The 22,587-nt window shown below is 34.2% G+C and overlaps 1 protein-coding gene across 2 annotated transcripts in view; it reads right to left on the minus strand.

Annotated features, from left to right (window-relative positions):
* The window catches only part of ADGRB3 (adhesion G protein-coupled receptor B3), a 756,020-nt gene that overhangs the window by 48,235 nt on the left and 685,198 nt on the right, over window positions 1-22,587 (minus strand). For both annotated transcript variants that reach the window (XM_032154235.2, XM_032154255.2), the window contains 6 exons: window positions 16,242-16,392; window positions 13,396-13,465; window positions 10,748-10,814; window positions 8,311-8,396; window positions 2,390-2,488; window positions 1,902-2,073 (listed from right to left, as the gene is read on the minus strand). In XM_032154235.2, coding sequence (XP_032010126.1) covers window positions 1,902-2,073; window positions 2,390-2,488; window positions 8,311-8,396; window positions 10,748-10,814; window positions 13,396-13,465; window positions 16,242-16,392 — 645 coding nt within the window. The remainder of the gene's footprint in view (window positions 1-1,901; window positions 2,074-2,389; window positions 2,489-8,310; window positions 8,397-10,747; window positions 10,815-13,395; window positions 13,466-16,241; window positions 16,393-22,587) is intronic.

Consider the following 22,587-nt stretch of genomic DNA (forward strand, 5'->3'; position numbering starts at 1 on the left):
CATCTGTATCTTATTAAGACATTTATGCAGACAACAAACATATGAAAAATAGATCATCATCACTAGTCATTAGAGAAATGCAAATCAAAACCACAATGAGATACCATCTCATGCCAGTTAGAATGGTGATCATTAAAAAGTCAGGAAAGAATAGATGCTGGAGAGGATGTGGAGAAATAGGAAGGCTTTTACACTGTTGGTGGGAGTGTAAATTAGCTCAACCATTGTGGAAGACAGTGTGACGATTCCTCAAGGATGTAGAACCAGAAATACCATTTGACCCAGGAATCCCATTACTGGGTATATACCCAAAGGATTATACATCATTCTCCTATAATGACACATGCACATATATGTTTATTGCAGCACTGTTCACAATAGCCAAAACTTGGAACCAATCCAAATGCCCATTGGTGATAGACTGGATAAAGAAAACGTGGCACATATACACCATGGAATACTCTGCAGCTATTGAAAAAGGATGAGTTCATGTCATTTGCAGGGACATGGATGAAGCTGGAAACCATCATTCTCAGTGAACTAACACAGGAACAGAAAACCAAACACTGCATGTCCTTATTCGTTAGTGGGAGTTGAACAATGAGAACACATGGATACAGGGAGGGGAACATCACACACCAGGTCCTGTCGGGGTAGGGGGATAGAGGAGGGATAGCATTAGGAGAAATACCTAATGTAGATGACAGGTTGATGGGTGCAGCAAACCACCATGGCACATGTATACCTATGTAACAAACCTGCACATTCTGCACATGTATCTCAGAACTTAAAGTATAATAAAAAATAAAAAAATAGCTCAGGAATATTGTTCTTCCCATCTGATAAATCAGGTAAAAGCCTCTGGTTATCTCTGCACATCACTGCAAAACTATAGGGTTTATACTATGTACATGTGTTTTTTTGCGATGTGCACATTGCAATAAAGTTCTCAAACAAGCTAGATAATGCAAAATGACAGAGTAGACTGTTTTCTCAAAATGACTAGCATAGTACTATGTCGTGTTTTTTTGTCACCACTCATCCCTGGAGTAAATGCTAAAATGACTCATAAACCTTATAAATACTCTCAGTGCTTGCAATCTTTCAAAATAATTTTCACACAGGTTGGAAAACAACATTTTATTTCTAAACAACTCAAGTCTGAAATCTCTCACTGTCCTGGATGGATATGGTGCTAGTTAGTGTCTCCATTCATGAAATATGACTTTTTTCTCCCCCTACTACTGACAATGAACCTCGATCATGATCCAGAGAAATGCTGATATGATAATACCTCTACAGTTCTTGGAGACAATCACTGCCTATCATGTCTCGCTGTATACATTTTTAGTATTTTTCTAAGAGTAAACATCCATATCAAAAGCAATAATCCATAGTAATCATAACCAAAACTTAGTATAGAGACAAAAGAACTAAGCATTCATCTTCAATGTTTTCTACTTAAAATAGTATTAGTTAATACATGCAATGAGGTGAAGAAAGATGAGTTAGGGAATGAGGTTAAGAACTATCACTGCATTATGCTCATGAACTGTGTCTTTACAACTTATGCCTCTATGCCCTCTTATTCACTAGTTTTTCTAACAGATTTATACAAATCACTCCATGTAGCTTCTCTTAAATCTATTCTCCCTGGCTTTTGACACCTCTGGTTGTGTTTTTCCTGGCATAGTCCCATCTGTTCTAATCTGTCTTTTTCAGAGTGCTGGGGGCTCTCCCAAGCTGTGTCTTAAAGCATTCCTTCAGCTTTGATTCCCAAGTGATTGTCAATGGAGGAGACCAGCTTTAATCTGAACATCAACATATTAAGAGATCATTCTTGTTAGCAAGGAAATACCCTTCCAACCATCCCTGTTCTCTATCACAAGAATGCTTCTCACCTCTCTCCGAAGAATGCAGTGGACCATGACTATAACAAAGCCTTGCAATGAATCAAACACAGCAAAAAGTATTTGAAACAATATGGAGCGTTTATCTGTCATGGCCAGAACCGCAGACATCCACGTCAAAGCCAGAAGGGGCAACACCACGCAGGAGCTCCAGAGAGATGCCCTGTTGAGACCAAGAAAGTAACATTACGTAGCTGTACATCACACCCCAGGCCATAGCCCCCCATTCAACAAAGCATTTTTGTATGTGGTTCCAAGACCATTAACTTGGAAACCACAAAGCCGATGACATTTGAGAGTCTTATTTATTTTTTTATATACTATCCCACAATAGCTATAAAGACAGTTTCCAATTATAAATATTTAAATATACTCTCTGGTCTTGTATTAGAAAACACAATTTTTTTTTTCATCATAGCATTTTCTCACATGCACTGTAAAAGATTTGTAACAAGAAGATGTAAATGATTGGGACTAACATGGCGTTACTGGCGGTGGTGGCTGACAAAGCTGTTGTTGAAACTACTCCACACTTGGCACATTTGAGCGTCAAACCGCTATGAGGCTCACTCATCTGACTGCAAACAAACAGAACACCCACAAAAAGAACAAAATATTGAATTGTCACCAAAAAAAAGTTGCTGCTGCAAGTTAGCTTTTAAATACGATTTCATGCAGAAAAGTATATTTATCAAAAATGAATGCTCTAGGTTGCTGTAAAGATGCATTTATACTACAAATTATCTTTGTAACATTTACCTTTTAATATGGGTCTTTGTTGCATGCAAAACATATTTCCATCATTACACCATAAGTGGCCCTTGTGTCTATTGATCAAAGTTGCTCAATACACTGAGTTGAACATAAGCATGTGCTTCTGTAGACACACAGTGAAAACCCTTTATTCAGACCCTAATAATCAAACATGTGGGGACTCCTAGCTCTGAGGATGTTCATTGTTAATTGCAGAAGGCATATATATCTGTGAAAACCTTCTGAAATGTAAATAATCATCTCAGAAGTCCAACGTAGGAGGAAATGGATTTTAGGAGTCTTCAATTATTTGTTGAAGATGTAATTTTTTTCTCAACAGATTCATATTTTGAAATTTCTTATAATATCAATGTATCGTCCACATTTTAGGATGATCTGAATATAGGGGCTGATGAAATTTGATGAAATATTAGTTGATAATAAGAGTTTTCTGCTTTAATAAAACACATTTAACATAATCATTAAGTTCAAAATATTATTTCTGAACATTTGTCATAGACTCCAACCTCCTAGCATTTAAATGGTCTATTCTTGTCTAGAGGATTTTGCACATAAATTCAGATTCAAACAATTCATACTCCATCTACTACATTATAGAAGCAAAGTTACATTATATGGAAAAACTTTACACTTTACACACATTTTGCTTTAGAAAAGTGTACCTTCAAAATTACAGATTTATTAGAAAATAAACATTTAGGAAAAACCAAAAAGAAATTACTTGAATTAAAAATTCCAAACACCTTGGAATAATGCTCTGCGGTGTGCATAGTCCATTCCTATGTGGTGTCTATGTCTGAAATGATTACTCTGTAGGTTTGCTTAAAGAATCTTATAGCGGAGTTGCATTACTGTGTGTATAAGAAAAGTGGCAGAAGAGAGAAAGTTGTAAGATGCTCATAATTTAGAACTCTGGTTTATTTTAAAAAAGGGTACTCACTTGTGAATAGTGCTGATATGAGATAATAAATCTGAAAGTGATTAAGTAAGTGGATTGATCAGCAGATCCTGTGAGAAAAATCAAAGCTTTCAGACATGAGTGTGGGGGTGGGGAATATGACACTAAATCCCTCGCTTTACTCATCCAGTCCAGGGCACATGTACTAGCCAAATGTGTCCAAAGGTTTCAAAATAATATGTAAACACTAGTCTATCCAGTTTAGTTTAGGAATGCCTTAATGGACACGCCAATGTGTACATCCCAAAGGAGTACATAGACTAGTGTTCTCCACAGTGGCTGCACATCAGCTGTCTATCTGGCCCCAACCACAAACACTCTAATTTAATAGGACTTAGGCATCTGCCTTTTTTAAAGCTCCATAGATTATGCTGATGAACAAAGAGGAACAAGTACCACTTCTCCAACTAAACATTTGAGTTTCTTTAATCTTGTTAAATCTGATCAGATTAATATGAAAAAGGCATGGATTAGTTATATATTGTTTCCTTTATCACGGAAGATAGGCTGTATGGTGTTTACGCTTCAAACACTGATGCAGTTGTCTTTCTTAATCTAAGAATATGTTGCCTCTAGGCTCTGAAACAAGATTGAAAGCCAAATATTACTAAAACATAATTTTAAGTACATGGTGTAAGTATTTTAGTCCTGAAAACTGTGATTTAATCTAAGTATGGGCCTGTCTGAAAATAAATTTTAAGCCATTATTTAAAATGCTTGTTTGTCTTTATTTGATATTTATTTGAGGCTAACTAGAAGATCTATGCCTACATCCCTTAGGGCTGTTAAAAACTATGCTTGATGTTAACTGGTAGGACACCTTTGGCATTCTATTACTGGATGTGCATGAAGTAGAATAAAGATAAGTTACCTAGAGACATGTAATGTTTTTTTCCTAGTTTATGTGACCACTATAGAAATTAATATACAATATGAAAAACACATAGTCTAGATGTTAAATTGAGTTGCTGCATTGAAAAATAAGATCTTGTTTCTTTATTATAGAAGAAATTATGCATTTATAAAATTAAAAGTTCAAACAGTAAAAAAAAAACCTTGAGTTGTCCATACGTTTAAATTTAACCAATATATCCACCAGGGCACCAGGATAGGATCACATTATAGAAGCAAAGTCACATTAAATAGAAAAACTTCACACACATTACTCTTCAGGTAGTTCTGTCTGCTCCAGTTATTACTGTGGATCTTAAAATCTACAGGTTCTAGTTTCCCTTCTCCATGTTATTTTTCCTTTTTCTTTAAAGAAAAAAAGTCTGACTGATTTATTGTTAATAACATAAAACATTCCCTGGAAAGGAAATGTGCAGCCTCTCTCTAAAAAAAAATCACATGAAATTTGTAAAGGGTACTAGTAAGTCAGTTTCCTTAGTTTCAGGTAGATAAGACAAAGAAGTTTAAGGCAGTAGATAAGAAAATTCCACTGCAGAAAAATAGAGAAACTTAAATTTTCTGCTTAAGATGTTCTAAAAATATACATGCCATTTTTAATCCTGATTTTATTCACTCTATCATTTTATTTAAGATGTGTTGTATTTACAATAAATTCCTTCTTGGTAAATTAATGGGTACTAGGCTTAATACCTGAGTATAAAATAATCTGTACAACAAATCCCTGTGACACAAGTTTATCTATGTAACAAGCCTGTACTTGTACTCCTGAACTTAAAAGTTAAAAAGAAAAAAGAAAAAAGAATTTCAGTAGAAAAAATATTAATACAGTTTGGGTATTATAAAACTTGTTAAACTATTGTATTATTTATTAAACATTCACTTATTAATTCCTTATAAATATTTTTTGAGCACAAACTATATGGTTGGCTGTTTCTAATAACTGATTATAAAAAAGAAGAAAGGGAACAAAGAAACAGAAAAAATGGGAGAAGGAACATCTTGGTACAATATTTGGTTTTAAATAACAACCTAGTTGTAAAACAAATGCTTGATATATGTGTATATTCAAATAAGCTGAAATGACTTTTACAATTAGGAGGATCGGTTGTCAAGTTGACCAATTAGTTTCCTGCTTAATGTTTCCTTAGTTAATTTTGATTATTTCTCCTTCACTGGGGACTGTTCTTCACTGTCCTCACTACTTTTCTGTGAACTAAAATTATTCAAACCTCTATCGCTTCCAAAAAATTCCTTCAATCACACTTTGGAATGGAGTACAAATTTCAATCTATATTTGCTTAAGCTAAAATACTACTTTATATTAGAAATATAATTTGAAAACCCCAAGTAATTAATTGGTTAATAGTTCTTTTCTGCTTTAGACAGTAGCCAACATTCTGCTTTTATAACATAAGTTAAAATTTCTGTTTCTCTAGCAGTGGCCTTTGAACCAGAAAAACACCCACCCAGTTTTGCCCGTGAAACATATGTAACTTCTAAGAATATGTTTAGAATAACTTATTTGTTAATATGTAGATTGAAATGGATAATTTCTAAATTCATAATATGACACTATTGTCGTTTCTTCTAAACCTATACGATCTCTTATAAAGAGCTATATGAATTAAACTGGGCTTCACACATTAAATAATTAAATAAGAAAAAATAAGGGTATTCACTTGTTTTTTAAATTTTTTATTAAATTGTTTTTTATTAAATCCTCAATATCATATTCGTTTCAATGATCTCATCTCTTTTTATAACCTTCATGTCATGGATGGTGGAATCATGGATTCTTGATTGATAGTTAGAGACCTTCAAAAACAACCTATTCTGTTCAGGTTGGCTTCTCAGAAGAGCAGCCACTGTTGAGTGAATGCTTGCTATATGTTAGATATTCTAATGTGTGCTTTATACACATTATATTTTCATATACTCTATGAGGCAAGAGTTATTTTCTCCATTTAACAGATGAGGAGACTGAGTTGCAAAAAGTAACATGCCCAAAGGCACATAGACACAGCCAGGAAATTGCAGAGCTTTATCTTAACCACTAAAGGGTCCCATTTTATTGCTGATGTTGTTTAAATTAAGTAAGTTTATACTACTAGCAGCAGAACTGAGTTTCTATCCCAGTACTCAGTCTGATCAGTATATTCTTACATGATTAATCCGAGCAGAAATAACTGAAGAAGCTTACTCCAATTTCCACCACATGTGGCATAATAACAAGAGTAATTGTGTGAAAATTTTGTGTTCAAATGATCTAGAAAGCTGTGCTTGTACTATGTTCAAGTCTACATATTTAAGGATGTTATAGAAACTCGTCTGCAGTGAAAAAAAGCCTCTAAATGAGAGAAGTGATCCCCCCTCAGGAAGAAACTTTCAGTCATGTTTTTATTACGCTATTGCATTTCTAATGTTTTATATAAATGACATCAAATTTTTATATTGAAAGCCATCAAATTTAGTCTTTTGCTAGGGAAAATAAATATCCAGATTACCTTATTGTATAAATCATTACATAGGTTATAAGAACACAAAGGACTTAAAATTTCATAAGGAACTGATCAATTAGTAGGACTATTAAATAATACCATAAATTATGGAAGAAAAGAATATTACATGGGTAAGGTTTGAATGAGGTTACAGTTCAATGGAAAGGAAAAAGCTGTAAACTTTTTACAGGGAAGGACACAAAGAAAAAATCAAAGGCATTAATACTTCATTCAAGTGTCAACAAATTTATATGATAAAGGATGATGTAACCTTAAAAAGCTACTAACAATCTATATATGAGACGTTACTGTCATTATATATATTTTTTTATTTTTTGAGACGGAGTCTCACTCTGTCGCTCAGGCTGGAGTGCAGTAGCGCGATCTCTGCTCTCTGCAAGCTCCGCCTCCCGGGTTCACGCCATTCTCCTGCCTCAGCCTCTCCCAGTAGCTGGGACTACAGGCGCCCACCACCACGCCCAGCTAATTTTTTTGTATTTTTAGTAGAGACGGGGTTTCACTGTGGTCTCAATCTCGTGATCCGCCCGCCTCAGCCTCCCAAAGTGCTGGGATTACAGGTGTGAGCCACCGTGCCCGGCCAGATGTATATTACAATATATAATAAGTCATCAGATATTTATATATTATAATAACAGTAAAATTAAAGGAGATGCTTTTCTAAATTTTATGAGGTTAAAGTGTGAAAATTATGAATAACTCTTTTTAGCCAGTTAGATTAAAAATGTCATAAAGAATGAAAATATGACATAAATAGTGCTCGATAAGTAATTATTCCAAGTGAATATTTTTTTCCTGATACATACAATTAGTCAAAGAAAATATAGTATTTTGCCCTGTTTAGGTTTGCTTGTTCTGATTCTGTTCTGTCACAAACCAACACTGTGTTCAATCTACCTCCTGTTCTTTGTGACCAAAACCAGGAAGGTTTTGAAAACCCTTACCTAACGACAACTATTGTTAAGTCTAGCCTTAACGTTTAATGTTCTTATCTGACAAGCAGGCAATATGCACAAATACACTCCGAATTTCTTCGTGGTCTGTTATAATATTTTTAGATTTTTGGTCATATTGCTTAAAAATAGCACATTGGAAACTTTTATGTGGCAGAATCTGCTGGACACACTGGTACAACAATAACAAAATTCAAGGCAGAGTCAAACGTGGTCAGTGATGGTCTGAAATTGGAGTATGGGATTCACTGGTAAATAACCTTCAAAATCCACCAATTGCAGCTTACCCGGCTCTGTGTTTGAGCTTTTTATCTAGGATTCCATCTCTGGAAACAAGTTTATTAAATACCAAAATGCCAATCACCATGTTGACCTGTCAAACAGAAACAAAGTTGACCTTTCAATGATATTGAAGGGAATCAGGTCCCCGTTTCTCCTGAAAATCCTATTTTTATCAATTCATAACCACCGTATCACTAGTAGTGGTATGAAGCACTCTTAAACATTTTATAAGCGTGCAGAGGCATACGGAACAATTTAACAGTGGTGTGCTACTTTAAAGTTGTAAAGTACATTAAGTTCATTTAATTTCCATGCTTTGCAGTTAACACTGGGGAAATTAACCTTCAATTGCCTGACTTTTACATGGTACCATACTATGCCAATCTGGCATTCTTCTGTCTGAGTCAACCCTGAGTAAAATCATTTGGCTAAATGAGTTTTACCCTATGCCCACAAGCCAGGAGATTCTGAATCTTAGAGTATGAGGCTAGGGTGAGCCCTGGCAGCAAAAGGTGCTGATGATTTGTCATTATTCCCAACACAGAGGACAGAATGCCTAAATTCCTCATGCTGTGTGGTTATTCTTTTCTGTGGAAGGGGAGCATTTTGATGTACCATGCTTTTCTAGGCAGAAAGGAAAGCCTATTCAATTCACCAGAATCTTTTTCACAATGGACACTAGTGCCAATTTTTAAAATATGCTCTAGTGTACAGTTCTATCATTTTCTTTCTAAGACTTTCTTATTCTCACTTAAAAGGTCTTTTGCATGATACATGAAATGAAATCACACATATTTTTCCTTTTTCAAGTAAAACTGTAAAAACTGCATAGATGTCTATTTGTACCAGCTTCTGATGAGCCTCCACAGTCCTCTAATCTACCAACACTTTCTGATCAAGGAATCCAGTTCAATGAGTAAATGAAAAATATGTTCTTCTTTTTGCCTTTCTTGCCCCTTTCCAATCTTGGTGTAACCCTGCCCTGCTGCCAATGACGATGGTGAATATAAAGCTAAAATGTGTCCAGTTGCTAATGTAAGGAAGATGCAAAACATACCTATTAAGTACGGACTTAGGAACTGAGTCACTCTCCATAGTTTCCTGACAAGATACCATTTAATCAAGAGAATACTTATTCATCCTATGTACCTCTCATTTAAACTAAGAGAAAAAGTGTATTCTATGGATTCTAGTAATCTACAACTTAATCATAAGGGAATTTGTCACCCCTCCAAAGACCATACTTTGGTGTTTCAATTATATACATACTCTGTTTCTTCATTTTAGTGTTATATGGGCATTAACCTAGAAGCTTAGGGAAATAATTCAGTTGATTAAATAAAAATTCAAAGCAGCAGACAAAAAAAGGTGTCTAATAGTTTTGATTTCCCTCTGCTCTAAGATTCTTGCCTTGATTTTATTTTTCTGGCAAATTGTAGACAGTTTCTGCTCCCTGTTACAGCTTAGTTGAGGAAGAACAAGCTTAAAGGAAGAAAAAACTGACATATCAGAATTAGTAGGATGTCACTACCTTCCAATTTTTGAATGAGTCATTCAAGAAACCAAAGAGTAACTTTCCAATTAGAAATATAATTGTATAGCAATATGAATATTTGTATTTAATTTAGACAGTTTCCTTCCTCTCTTATTTTCTTTAAAGATTTATTGGGCAAGAAAAATTTGTAATCAATAAATCCAAAAGGAGAAAGAGAAAGGCAAATTGGAAGGAAATATTTCACATTACCTTAGTTCAAAATTTTAAACAATTATTTTGTGGTTTCAAAAGAGAAATTTAAAATCCTTATCTATAACATATGGCAATGATTCTCAAACAGAGATGATTTTGACCCCCAGGGACCATCGGAAAATGTCTGAAGATGTTTTTGAGTGTTATGACTAGGGGGTACTACTGGTATGTAGTAGATAGAGAAGAAGGATGCTGCTGAACCTGCTAAAACACATAAGACGGCCTCTGCAACAAACAAACATATGATCCAAAATGTCAGTATCGCTGAGGTCGAGAATATATTTCCTTTAGATATTTGATAGGGGCAGCCTTAAAGAGATTTCCCTATTAATAACCATATGTAATAACCATATGTATTGTACAGAATAGTGTAAAGGTGAAATTATGGTAAATGATGAGATTCTATACATTAAAGAGGAAGAATTCATTAAAACTTACTCAAACTTCTTCACAAATCTGAAATTACTGTAAGAGAAATACCACACTCCCAGTTTAATATTCTTCAGTATTCAAAATAAGGATATTTTAGAATAATAAAAGGCTGAATAACAATTGATATTCAATCAGAGTAATAGTCCATTGAACTTTAAAATTTCTACACAAGAACTACATTATGAAAATTGCCACTCTAATTGAAATAAAGTAGTCTTTTTTTTTTTTCTAAGAAAACAAAATAAGTTGATTTTGATGTTTACCAGGACAACAGCGGCTGCAGGTCCCACAAAAGCATAGAGTAGTCCTCCTTCAAGAGAGAGCCAGCAGCTGAAAATAATATTAAATAAGAACTAACAAAAATTAATGACAAGTATTAGACCACTAAAGTGTGATACAAACAACTTAGATTATACATTTAGCCTTGGAATTTTGGCACATGTTAAACATTTGTAATAAAAAAAATACATAGAAGATGTAGAAAAAAACTAGAATTATATCATTTCATAAGTAAGAAATACTATATACATCTAACTGAAAAGAAAGTTTTATTATAAGGTTTTACTTTCAGGCAGTTGAAACATTTTAGACAAATTACTATTGCAGTGAGGTTTCTATATTTACTCTCATTACAAACATGAGTATTATTCACATTTTATAAAATGCTGCTTTATATCCATTATGGATTTTTTCAAATGTACTTTAAAGCAAGAACTGTGTATTTTTTAGAGTTTTAGACGTGCCATTTACCTGCTCTTCCTCGAGGTCATTGAAATATTGGGAGAAATTGGTTTAAAAGCCATCATTGCAGGGAATGGATAAGCTAAGCTACATTTGCATGCTATTTTTCTTCTAATTTTACTTTTTCACCAAACTACTAAGAAAATTCCCTAAAGATAAGCTTTTGAATAAAAATAAGTGCAGCTGTGTTTGTTTCAATGACTAAATTCACCAAGAGATGTAGGTTTGCATTGATAGAGACAAGATAATCCATCTGGGGAGAAACAGTCTCTCACAGCAGAGGGAAATGCAGAGAGAACGGGGCTGACACCGGAGGCTTTACAGGGTGGCACATCTGCCCATGCAGAATCCAGGAAAGTGAAAATGAGGGAAGCGTGAGGGGCTGCTGATGCAAAAAGTCATGGCCACCATTTCATGCACCTGTTTTTTGACATTTGACCCTTTAACTATTTCTTCTCAGCTTACAGAATCAGCATGCTGCCTTCAAAAGCAGTAACAATGAACAGTAGCTGCTCTGTATCTGTTCTAAGAATAAACTGCTCTATATTAATAGTGATGGTGGTTACACGACTTATGTATTTCTCAAAACTCACAGAACTATACACTTAATAGGGTGAATGTTACTCTATGTAAATTATATCTTAAACATATTTACCTAGTAATTAATTATATATGTACACAAAGAAATACTATATCAGCATAGATATACACAAATATGTGTATGTATATTCAAAGTCTGCATTTAGTTATTGCTCCTTGACATAACAGCAGAAAGATAAACCTGTACTTTTCCACTTTAATATCTATTGTTAAATAAAATACCTGGAGAAAAAAAACCTTAGTCTGACAGAACACTTTAGATTGTGTCTCTAAGACTTTCACTAAATTCCCACTGTATTTTTGTGTAAACTAATCTCGGCCACTAAATTCCCACTGTAATTTATGTAAACTAATCTTCAAACTGAGGTTTATTATATCTTTCAAGATATACTAATAGAGATTCAGTATATCTTTTATTTTTTCCCTAGGGGTTTACACTGTTATAAAAATTTATAGTTACAAAATAAATGCATTACTTATTGTATTGTATTGGACTTTAATTATGAACTCTTTGAAAGTAGGAACCATCATATATATAATCTTACTTATTCCCATATTCTCAATATAGTGACTTTCCAAAAATAGATGTATACCAATAATTATGCTGTTGTAAAAAGTGATAAATTAAGGTGCTAGTGCTGTAGTAACCAGTACTGTGCCATCTATGCTATCCGAATTTTTAAAAATACTATAGATTGCATAAAAATGCTCTGATGACAGGAGCTTCTTAAACTTTTCAGAAGTTTCTTTAGGATAAACAGGTGAAATAATATCTCTCAGTATGTTTACAATTTGTACGAACATACCAGAGGGTCTAATTGGCAGTGATTCCTACCTCAAACCTAAAATAATTAAACAGAACATCATGCTTTAAAACATATGCTTTTAATAAGATGCACATTTCTTTCCCCACTTCTTAACTGCCTCCTCAACTTGGATGCAGATAAAATAAAACATGAAATTGCATTGTTTAGATTTAAAATGTTAAATTTAAACACAAATTCTCTCACAGAATTTATCAGCACTACCACTATAAAATAAGCTGATATCATATACCTTTTCTCCCTTTTAATTTCTTCCGCAGTCCAAGTATTTTCTAATGTAAAATCCATTGGTTCCCTTGATCTATAATTTTTAGTATGCATTACCCTAACATAGCAACAAAACTTGAACTAACATGACAAAACTTGGTTAATAACAATACACGTTATCATCAATGGAATTAGAAGCTCACAGCAGCACCACGTTCTAAAAAGTAAGTATGTCAAGACTTATCCAGTTCTCAATTTATTTGAGATTGGGCATGCACAATAAATATTGAAATATTTTAAAAGCCAAATATGCTGGTCTTATTAAGAAATGGGAAACTAAAACAAAGATTCTGAATAGTGCCACAACATTTATTTCTTAACTTTGTCGATTTAAGCTGCCTTGTTTTGTTCCTTACTAATGCAATTTCTACCATTGTTAATGATTCCATGATAAAGTGCAAGCCATCAGCAGTGCCAACCAAGACTCTTTGATGATTTATTAAATTATAAACATGATTTATCGCTGTGGATGGACTTACTAGTGATCAGTGCCATATCCTTTTGTTCTGGTGAAGCCTACTGATGTGGCCACTACTAATGCTGGTAAACCTGCAAGAAAAGCAATGTCATGCATTCATATTTAGCTATAACCACTATGCATACTGGTCTAAGAAAAGCCAGAACAAACTCCAGATGCTCAAATTAGATAGACTATCTTTGGATGAGTCACTTCACAAGGTATATTTCTATTACAGGATTTCTTTCAAGTTGAAAAATATGAGAGAGGTACCTGAGCTTTTAACTTACTGCACTTCTCTGGTGTTGCTAGGTTACCACCACATTTGACATGGGTTTAAATGGAAGTAATAACAGAGATTTAGTACATCTTTTAAGTTATTTTTTCCCTAGGGGTTTACACTGTTAAAAAGGAAATTTATAGTTATAAAATCAGAAAGGCAAAAATGTTCTGGTATGATGTAATATTGGAGAAGTGGAACATTCCATTGGCCACATATTGATCCACATCAAGCTGTACTTAAGATAGAAAAAAACATATATCTTATCAGTTAACACTTTCTTTATAATTTGCTTATAATAACAAGAATGTAGAAACAGGGAGTTCAATTACCTACATACCTGCTCCAGTTCTGAGCTAGCATCTTCTTTTAGTTTACGTTTATGGGAATTACACTTACCTCATTCAAGTTCAATGGAACCTCCCTGTATTTTGGTAGAGTCTCTATGCTGTTTAAAGATTTTTTTTTAAGTTTTGGTTATGCCTTCTTTTCAGGAAGATCATGTTTGCCTTTTCCGTTTGAAAAATCCATCATCTAATCATCTTCTTGTATCTTCTCTGCCTGTCTTCTTTTTTACTATCATTTCACATACTTCCTGCTATTCTCTTTCTTCTGTGAGCCTTCTCTAGTGGCATCACATTCCTTCATGAGATTTAATGACAAGAACTATGGAAAACATCTCAGAAGGACACACCATAGTGTTAAACAAACACTGGTGACTATATATACATGTATATAAAATTATAAATATATAGTCCCCTCCTCATCCTTATCCTCCCTTTCCTCATCCTCATCCTCCCTTTCCTCATCCTCTTCGCTTTCCTCCTTCTGTTTCTCCTCTTCTTGTCCCTCCTCCTCCTCTTCCTCCACACATGTCATTTGTTGATTTTTTCTGATTGACTGGATCGAGTTCATTAGGAAAAAAAATCCCTCATGGGTTATAACTGAAGAATTAATATATTTATTTCATACAATTTAGATTAAATTTTTTCTAGATTCATTATATTGTACTTGTCCATAATGAAACACATACACAACTATTCTGCCAACCCATAAACTTTCTGATACTTTAGCACCATCAGTTTAGGTTTTTGCTACCTAGAGTAATTTAATATTAGCTGTAAATATAGAGACTGTCTGTGAACCCTCTCCTCAAAATCTTTAGTAATAATTTTAAACAAGGTAGTCACCAATCTTGAAAGTCACCATGTTTTATTCTTCATCAAAAAATGTGTTCTTTTACCTGTATCCTGTATTTCTTAGAATGGTACTAATTCATGGCAAAAGTGTCCCTTGATTTAAATACTACCTCAACTTTAGAAGGCCTTTGTCATGAAATTTAGACAAAACATTGATGAAATTCTAAGTAGAACAAAGTCTTCAACTTTTGTGTTGGTGTAAGACAGGGTCTCACTCTGTGACACAAGTTGGAGTGTTGTGGTGTGATCTTGGCTCACTGCGACCTCCACTTCCCAGGCTCATGCAATCCTCCCACCTTAGCCTCCCAAGTAGCTGAGAGTACAGGTATGTGCCATCACTCCCGGCTAATTTTTTGCATTTTTGGTAAAGATGGGGTTTTGCTCAGGCTAATCTCGAACTCCCGTGCTCAGGTAGTCCACCCACACTCAGGTAGTCCACCCGCCTTGGCTGCCCAAAGTGCTAGGATTACAGGTGTCAGCCACCATGTCTGGCCTACTCTTCAACTTCTTATTAACTGCTTTTCCATTTGTCTGTGGATAAAGTCCTAATATATTAGCTAGACATCATAGACCTTGCTGAAACCTAATGAATAATATTTAAGTGTTCTTGATCATATTTTTCCAGCCTAAATTACTCTGGAATTGTTATAAGTACACTTATTTGTAATTTCCCAGGTTCTCCTAGCATCCCATATGCCAGTCTTCTAATACAGTAGATATTATTGTATATTTGGGCTTTTTCTAAAAGTACCTTCTTAAATTAACTAGGCTATCATTAGAGTTGGCCCTGTAATATAGATCTTTGAGATGTCCATGTCGTGAGGCAATTTCAGAGAAACTTCTTAATAAACACAAGTAAAGAATTAATTCTCAGTCTGTCAGCAATTCTATGTTTCTACTTTTGAGGACCACATTGACAAGCTGTGAGGCTTCATTAATTCTCTAAATGGTGTTCTCCCTGTGAAATGAATCACTTTTATTCTTTAATTGCTTTGAGATTTCTTGAAATGAAATCTTCTAAGTTTTCTTGGTGGGAGTACATGCCTAGTGAACCATCACACATTAGGCCTTGAAAATTTTAAGGTATTTTGCACTTTCAGAAAATATTAACAGAGAGCACTGTTTTTCTGTGTTTAGGTATCTCAGGGTCTCATTTCACACTATCTAGACACTGTTGAATGTTAACTGACTAGCTAAATGAGCATTCAATACTTACTTCCTTTTAAAGTTCCAAATGACCAGTGAATGTTCAAAATTGACCAGCTCATGTATTTTCACTTCCATAGATTAAATTAGACACAAAGTAGCCTGTGTCTAATTACTCATGACTGCTTTATGTGCTCAACGTCATTTTGAGAAGAGCACGAAAGTGTATATCAATATGCTTACCCCATCCAAGGCACAAAAAGCGTTTTCTTATAAGCCGTGTCCTAATTTTTCCAGTTACAGCCATATATGATTGCCACGCCTCAGTCAAAACCCAACAGAATGAAGCCAGGAAGAAAAAGTGCAAAAATGCAGTGGTGGTTGTGCAGATACTCTGTGGAAACAAACAAACCAAAAGACTCACACTGAACCTGGGAGAGGAAAAATGATATGTTCTTCAGAGGATTGTTAATCTCTGATTCATTGCTTTTATTTCTAATATCTACTTCTCCTCAGTGACAAGAGTAATTATTTACAGAAATTATAAACCCTGTAGTCTTTATGCTCTATACAGTATTTACAATGGAAAGAAAGTCTAATTTCATTTTTCCCCTTAACTTTTTATGAGAAGAACCCTGAATGTAAATTTGAACTCAAGGGAGATTAAAATTACTGTTTTCCTTGAATTTTTACAAACATAATTATGAAAATTCTCTTTTCTTTGGCTTAATTTGTTACAGACATCTTGCATAATTATTTTGGCTACATTCTTTATTCTTCTCTTTTAACAGATAATCATTCTTTGTTGTTTTATCTGTGTTGATGTTAAAATTATATCTGTAAGAGTAACAGTCTTTCAAAAGAAAAAATTAGTTTGCTCTTATACATGCATGATATTCAAGGTGTAACAGCAAAGTACAAAATGAGGTTTGGCTAATAACATAGTACAAAAATAACATATGTATTTTAAAGTACTGAATACAATGTATCTATACTATTACTTTGCAATGTGTGTCCTCATCAAATAATTTTGAAAAGCTAATCATGTCACCAGCAGTACAGGGCTAAGATTTTATAGATATTTTTCTTCATGTAACTTAATCACATTGAATGTGCTTATCATTAGTTGTGACTCATCAGCAAAAGATCAGCAGGTTCATTTTGGTAAAGGTTGCTACTTTTTTCACTGTTGGTATAATTTCTTTATAAATCCTGTCGAAATGCAAGTCTCTATAAACCAGAACCAATAACAGGACTAATTTGTTCTTTTGTCAGTCATTCTCAGTCTTACCGTTTTTAAAAGTGGAAAATGGCAAAACAAAGACAGTAGAATTTAAAAAATTATAAAAAAATACAAAGAAATAAAACCATAACCCATATCTTCTCATCTCTACCACCATCCACTGCTAATGCAGAATATCTTACTAGAATTTTTTGGCCCAAATTATCCATAGGATTTGTTAATTTCGTTAAATTTCACCAGATGTTGACTTAGTTTGCCAGTTCTTCTAATCCTATAAAAAGAACTTCAGCATGTTTATCCACCAGGTTGTGTAAATGATGACAGATAATGTTAAGAAGCTGAGTAGCACTGTGCTAGGTATACAGCAAGTGCCCAACCAAATATGACTATTATCATCATTATTATAAGCAGTAGTAAAACAAAACAATTTTTCAGCATGTGAATCTTTGTTTCATGTAGTACTTAAACCTATTTAGTACTTGTTTCTGCTTATAAAGATGATAAAATCATGGATTTCTTGAGCACTTCCTCAAACCTATACTCTAGTCTCAGGTATAATGCAGTAGCTTTAACCAATTGTAATTCTTCCTATTCTTGACACATTAAGACTTTTATTTTTTCTAATTTACGGCTTAAATATCTGCAGGCTGACTGGTTTGCTTATTTTTGATCTATAGTGGACAATCCATTTGAATTCCAAAGACAACTCTTCCACTTGCTATCCAAAGACTAGATAACCTTTCTAAGTCATTAGTTACCCTTTCATCTTCCTCCATGTGTTTGTTTCAACTAAATTGTATGCACTAGCAAAGCTAGTCCATCACTATTTTTAAACTGTCAATAAAGAGTTATATCAAAGTGTAAATATGTTGAAATGTTAGACCCTAAATGTTGGTGTACTGAAATTTTATAAGAAATAATGAAGTGTTCAATGTCTGAGTACAGAGATTTTAACATTTACTTTCTGTATATTGTGTTCATTACTTCACAACTCCCTGGTATTCACTTTAATTCTAATACAAATTGAAGCACATGTAATTTTGAGCCACTGACATTTATTTCAATAATCATGTCTCTTTGGACAATAATATGGCCACAGACTATGGGGAAATGTGTTGTAGCTAAAGAAATAAGGCCTATTTCTTCAGACAATAGTATTCTACAATAGCTGGATAAATTATTTATCCTTAAGTTGCTCCAAGTATGGAGGTAAGCTATCTCAACTTAAGGAATGTGTACATGTGAACTAAAGAGGTTTAAGTCGCAAAACCAACCATATATAAAGAGCATCGCAAAATCTATGATCTTGAAAAATAGAAAAAAAGGAGCTACACTTTGCTTCATCATGTGAAGAATTAGTATAAAATCAAACACTCTGCCAACAAGCATATGAAAAATGCTCAACATCACTGGCCATTAAGAGAAATGCAGATCAAAACCATAGTGAGTGAGAGACCATCTCATATCAGTCAGAATGGCTATTAGTAAAAAGCCAAAAAGCAACAAATGCTGCTGAGGTTGTGGAGAAAAAGGAAGGTTTATATATTGTTGGTGGGATTGTAAATTGGTTCAGTCATTGTTGAAGACAGTGTGGTGATTCCTCAGAGACCTAAAGACAGAAATATCATTTGACCCAGCAATATCACTACTGGGTATATACCCAACAGAATATAAAATTTTCTATTATAAAGACACATTCAAGTGTATGTTCATTGCACCAGTATTAATAATAGCAAAGACACGGAATCAACCCAAATGCCCAACAATGATAGACTGAATAAAGAAAATACGGTACATATACAACACGGAATACTATGCAGCCATAAAAAAAGAACGAGATCATGTCCTTTGCAGGAACATGGATGGAGCTGGAGGCCATTATTCTTAGCAAACTAAGGAACAGAAAACCAAATATTGCATGTTTTCACTTATAAGTGGGAGCTAAATGATGAGAACACATGGACACACAGAGGAGAACAACAGACACTGGGGCCTATCGAAGGGTGGAGGGAGGGAGAAAGGAGATCAGGAAAAATAACTAATGGGTACTAGACTTAATACCTAAGTGATAAATAATCTGTACAACCAGACTCCATAACACCCATTTACCTACGTAATGAACATCCACATGTACCCCTGAACTTAAAAGTTAAAAGAAAATCAAACACTCCATGCAAGGAAACACACACTGATTTTTCTACTTATATGTCATATTGGCTAAGTTGCAAAAGTCTTTACAATACAACTTTTATGAATAGCAATTTTCAAGTGAACTTTATTATTTTCCACAAATGATACATCAGCTTCCATAAAACTGGCCTTTCTAGTGTTCAGGGCTCAGTATTGTTTGATCTCTTCTCCTACATAACCCAAATCCACATCAGTAAGCCCCCAGTGATCAATCATCCCTTAGATCCCCTCAGTACTAGGGTTTTTTTCCACTTACAAGCCTCAAACCCTGAATTTCCTTTTCCAGAACGAGGTTCATATCTTGGCAACTGTTCAATTATCACTATCACTGGACTCACTATTTTGACCTTTGGTCCTACGTTTTTCTTTATTCAAATGTCTCCATGTGTCGACTTCCACTACGGCTAAGCCTCGCAGTTCACCTTTCCAAATGTGAGACTCACTAGCGTTTCAAGTTCATCATTCAATTATTCTGATTTTCCTGCCTTGCCAAACCCCAAACTGGTCTCATCAGTGTCACAGCTGATGAATGTTATTGGCAAACATTTCAGAACTTGAAAATGGACTTAAGTTGTCAAACTGAGCACTGTTTTTCCCTAACACTCTCATGTACACCCTTCACACCAAATTCCTAGACACAATAGAAGAGATTGCTTAAAATAACAGGAAAAATAAGAAGTGTTAACTGTGATGGACTAGAGACTGTGAGAAATTCCTTGAAAACAAAAGTATATAAAGAACAGATTGACTATGGGTACCATAGCCCAAAGTTAGGTATTGGGAGCAGGAATGAAGACATGGGAAGTAGAAAGGTCATGATGCATGGATGATACAGAAGTTCTGAAGTCTGTTTAAAAGTATTTCCAGAAGGCGGAAATCAGGAAAACTGGGGGAAGGTAGCATTTAAAGATATATTACAGAAATTTTTCTCAAAACACTTTAAAAATTCTCCTGGCTGTAGGAGAGACTGAAGATCACACACACACACACACACACACACACACGTGCAAGCGCGCATATACTTTGATGAAATCTGTGAAAACAGAGGATAAAGAGAAAGATCTTAAAAGCTATCAGAGTAAAAAGAAAGATACTGACGAAGAACTCAGAATCAGATTGACATCAGATTCTTTGCAAGCAACCCAGGGTACAAGAAGGCAGTAGAGGCTGGGCGCGGTGGCTCACGCTTGTAATCCCAGCACTTTGGGAGGCCGAGGCGGGTGGATCACGAGGTCAGGAGATCGAGACCATGGTGAAACCCCGTCTCTACTAAAAATACAAAAAATTAGCCGGGCGTGGTGGCGGGCGCCTGTAGTCCCAGCTACTCGGAGAGGCTGAGGCAGGAGAATGGCGTGAACCCGGGAGGCGGAGCTTGCAGTGAGCCGAGATTGCGCCACTGCACTCTAGCCTGGGCGACAGAGCGAGACTCGGTCTCAAAAAAAAAAAAGAAGGCAGTAGAAAGAGAGTCTCAACATTCTAAGAGAAAATAACTTTGAAGATAGAATTCTACACCCAGCCAAGCCGCTGTTCAAGAGAGAGGCATAAAGAAAGATATTTTTTAAATTGGAAGAAACTTTGAAGTTAATTACCTGAAGATCCTCTTTGAAAAAATTGTAAGACAATATAAACCACTAACAATAAGAAGTCCAGGAGGAGGGAATGAGATAAAAGAAGCGATGGATAGCAAAGAAAGTAGTAAGTCTCCATGAAGTCCAGGAGGAGGGAATGAGATAAAAGAAGTGATGGATAGCAAAGAAAGTAGTAAGTCTCCATGTGTAACAAAGCTGCACGTGTACCCCCGGAACTTAAAATAATAATTAAAAATAAATAAATATATAAACAGTTTAAAAAAGAAAACAATAAGTCTAAATAAATGTTTATTTTACATAAATTTATATAATTTTAAAAATATAGCCATGTGGATATAAAATTGAAAATAATATCAGGAACGGTTCAAAGATGAGAGAGATTAGAGTTGCAAGGGAGCACAGGAAAATAAAAGTATTCTAAACCTCTTTTTTAAGATGTTCTCAGGGATGAGATACTGATTAATTCTAGATTATAGAAAAATACGCTTGAACATTTATGTTAACAATGTTTCAGTAACCACAAAAAATAATAACAATACATTTGTAAAATGGCAGAAAAAATTGAACTAAGAAAAATCTTTCTGTTGAATTAAAGGTAAGCAAGAGGACAACAAACTAGAAAACATGAGAAATAGAAAATAAAGTAAGGAAATAAACATAATTCCAAACATCAAAAATCACAATAAATGGTAATACTTTGTATTTACTTGTTAAAAGTTAGAAACTTTCATATTGGATGAAAAAAGCCTAATTCCAGTAATGTAATTATGTGACATACTTCAAACCCAAAGACTAACACAGGAAGATAGAGAACAGAGATGAAAAGAGCCAGCTTATGCAAATACTAACATGTGAAAACCAGATGTCACAATGTTAGTATTGGCAGAAAAATAAAAAAGATGAACAGGGACTTTTCATACTAATAAAAGGAGCAAGGCACAAAGAAGATACAGAGGGAACACATGTTTATGAGAACAATAATAATTTTTCAAAGTATATGAAGCAAAAACTGAGAAAACTGCAAAGATGAACTGTCGAACTAAAATTATAATGATGGACCTAACATACAGCTCTCAGAAAGTAACCAAAAATGGAGGAAAGAATAATATTGTTGATTATAATGCAATAAATAAAAGTGGTTAACATTCTTTCTTTGTAATATTATACATAAAAAAACAGAGCATGTCTAGATTTTTAATATAGAAATGGGATCTCTTAGGATAGAAAGTGAAATCAAATAAATTCAAGAAAGTTTATAATACACAGGGCATTTTCACAGAACACAGTTTAATAAAATTAGAAATCATAATTAAAATTCTGCACCTTTTGGAGGAAAAAGCTTTTAAATAATCAAAGAGAAACTAAAGCTCTAAATTATAAACTATTTAGAACTGAATAACAATTATGGCAGCATATATATGAAAACTTGTGAAATTTTGCTATGATAATAGAATATTTATAGCCTTAAACAGAAAACAAGAGAAAGATGAAAATTAATGGGCTACTTAAAGAAATCAGAGGAATAGATTTTAAAAAGATAAAATCAGAAAATAACAAACCAGAAAAT

Source organism: Hylobates moloch, unplaced genomic scaffold (genome assembly GCF_009828535.3).
Source record: "Hylobates moloch isolate HMO894 unplaced genomic scaffold, HMol_V3 SCAFFOLD_2, whole genome shotgun sequence".
In the NCBI taxonomy this organism is placed as follows: domain Eukaryota; kingdom Metazoa; phylum Chordata; class Mammalia; order Primates; family Hylobatidae; genus Hylobates; species Hylobates moloch.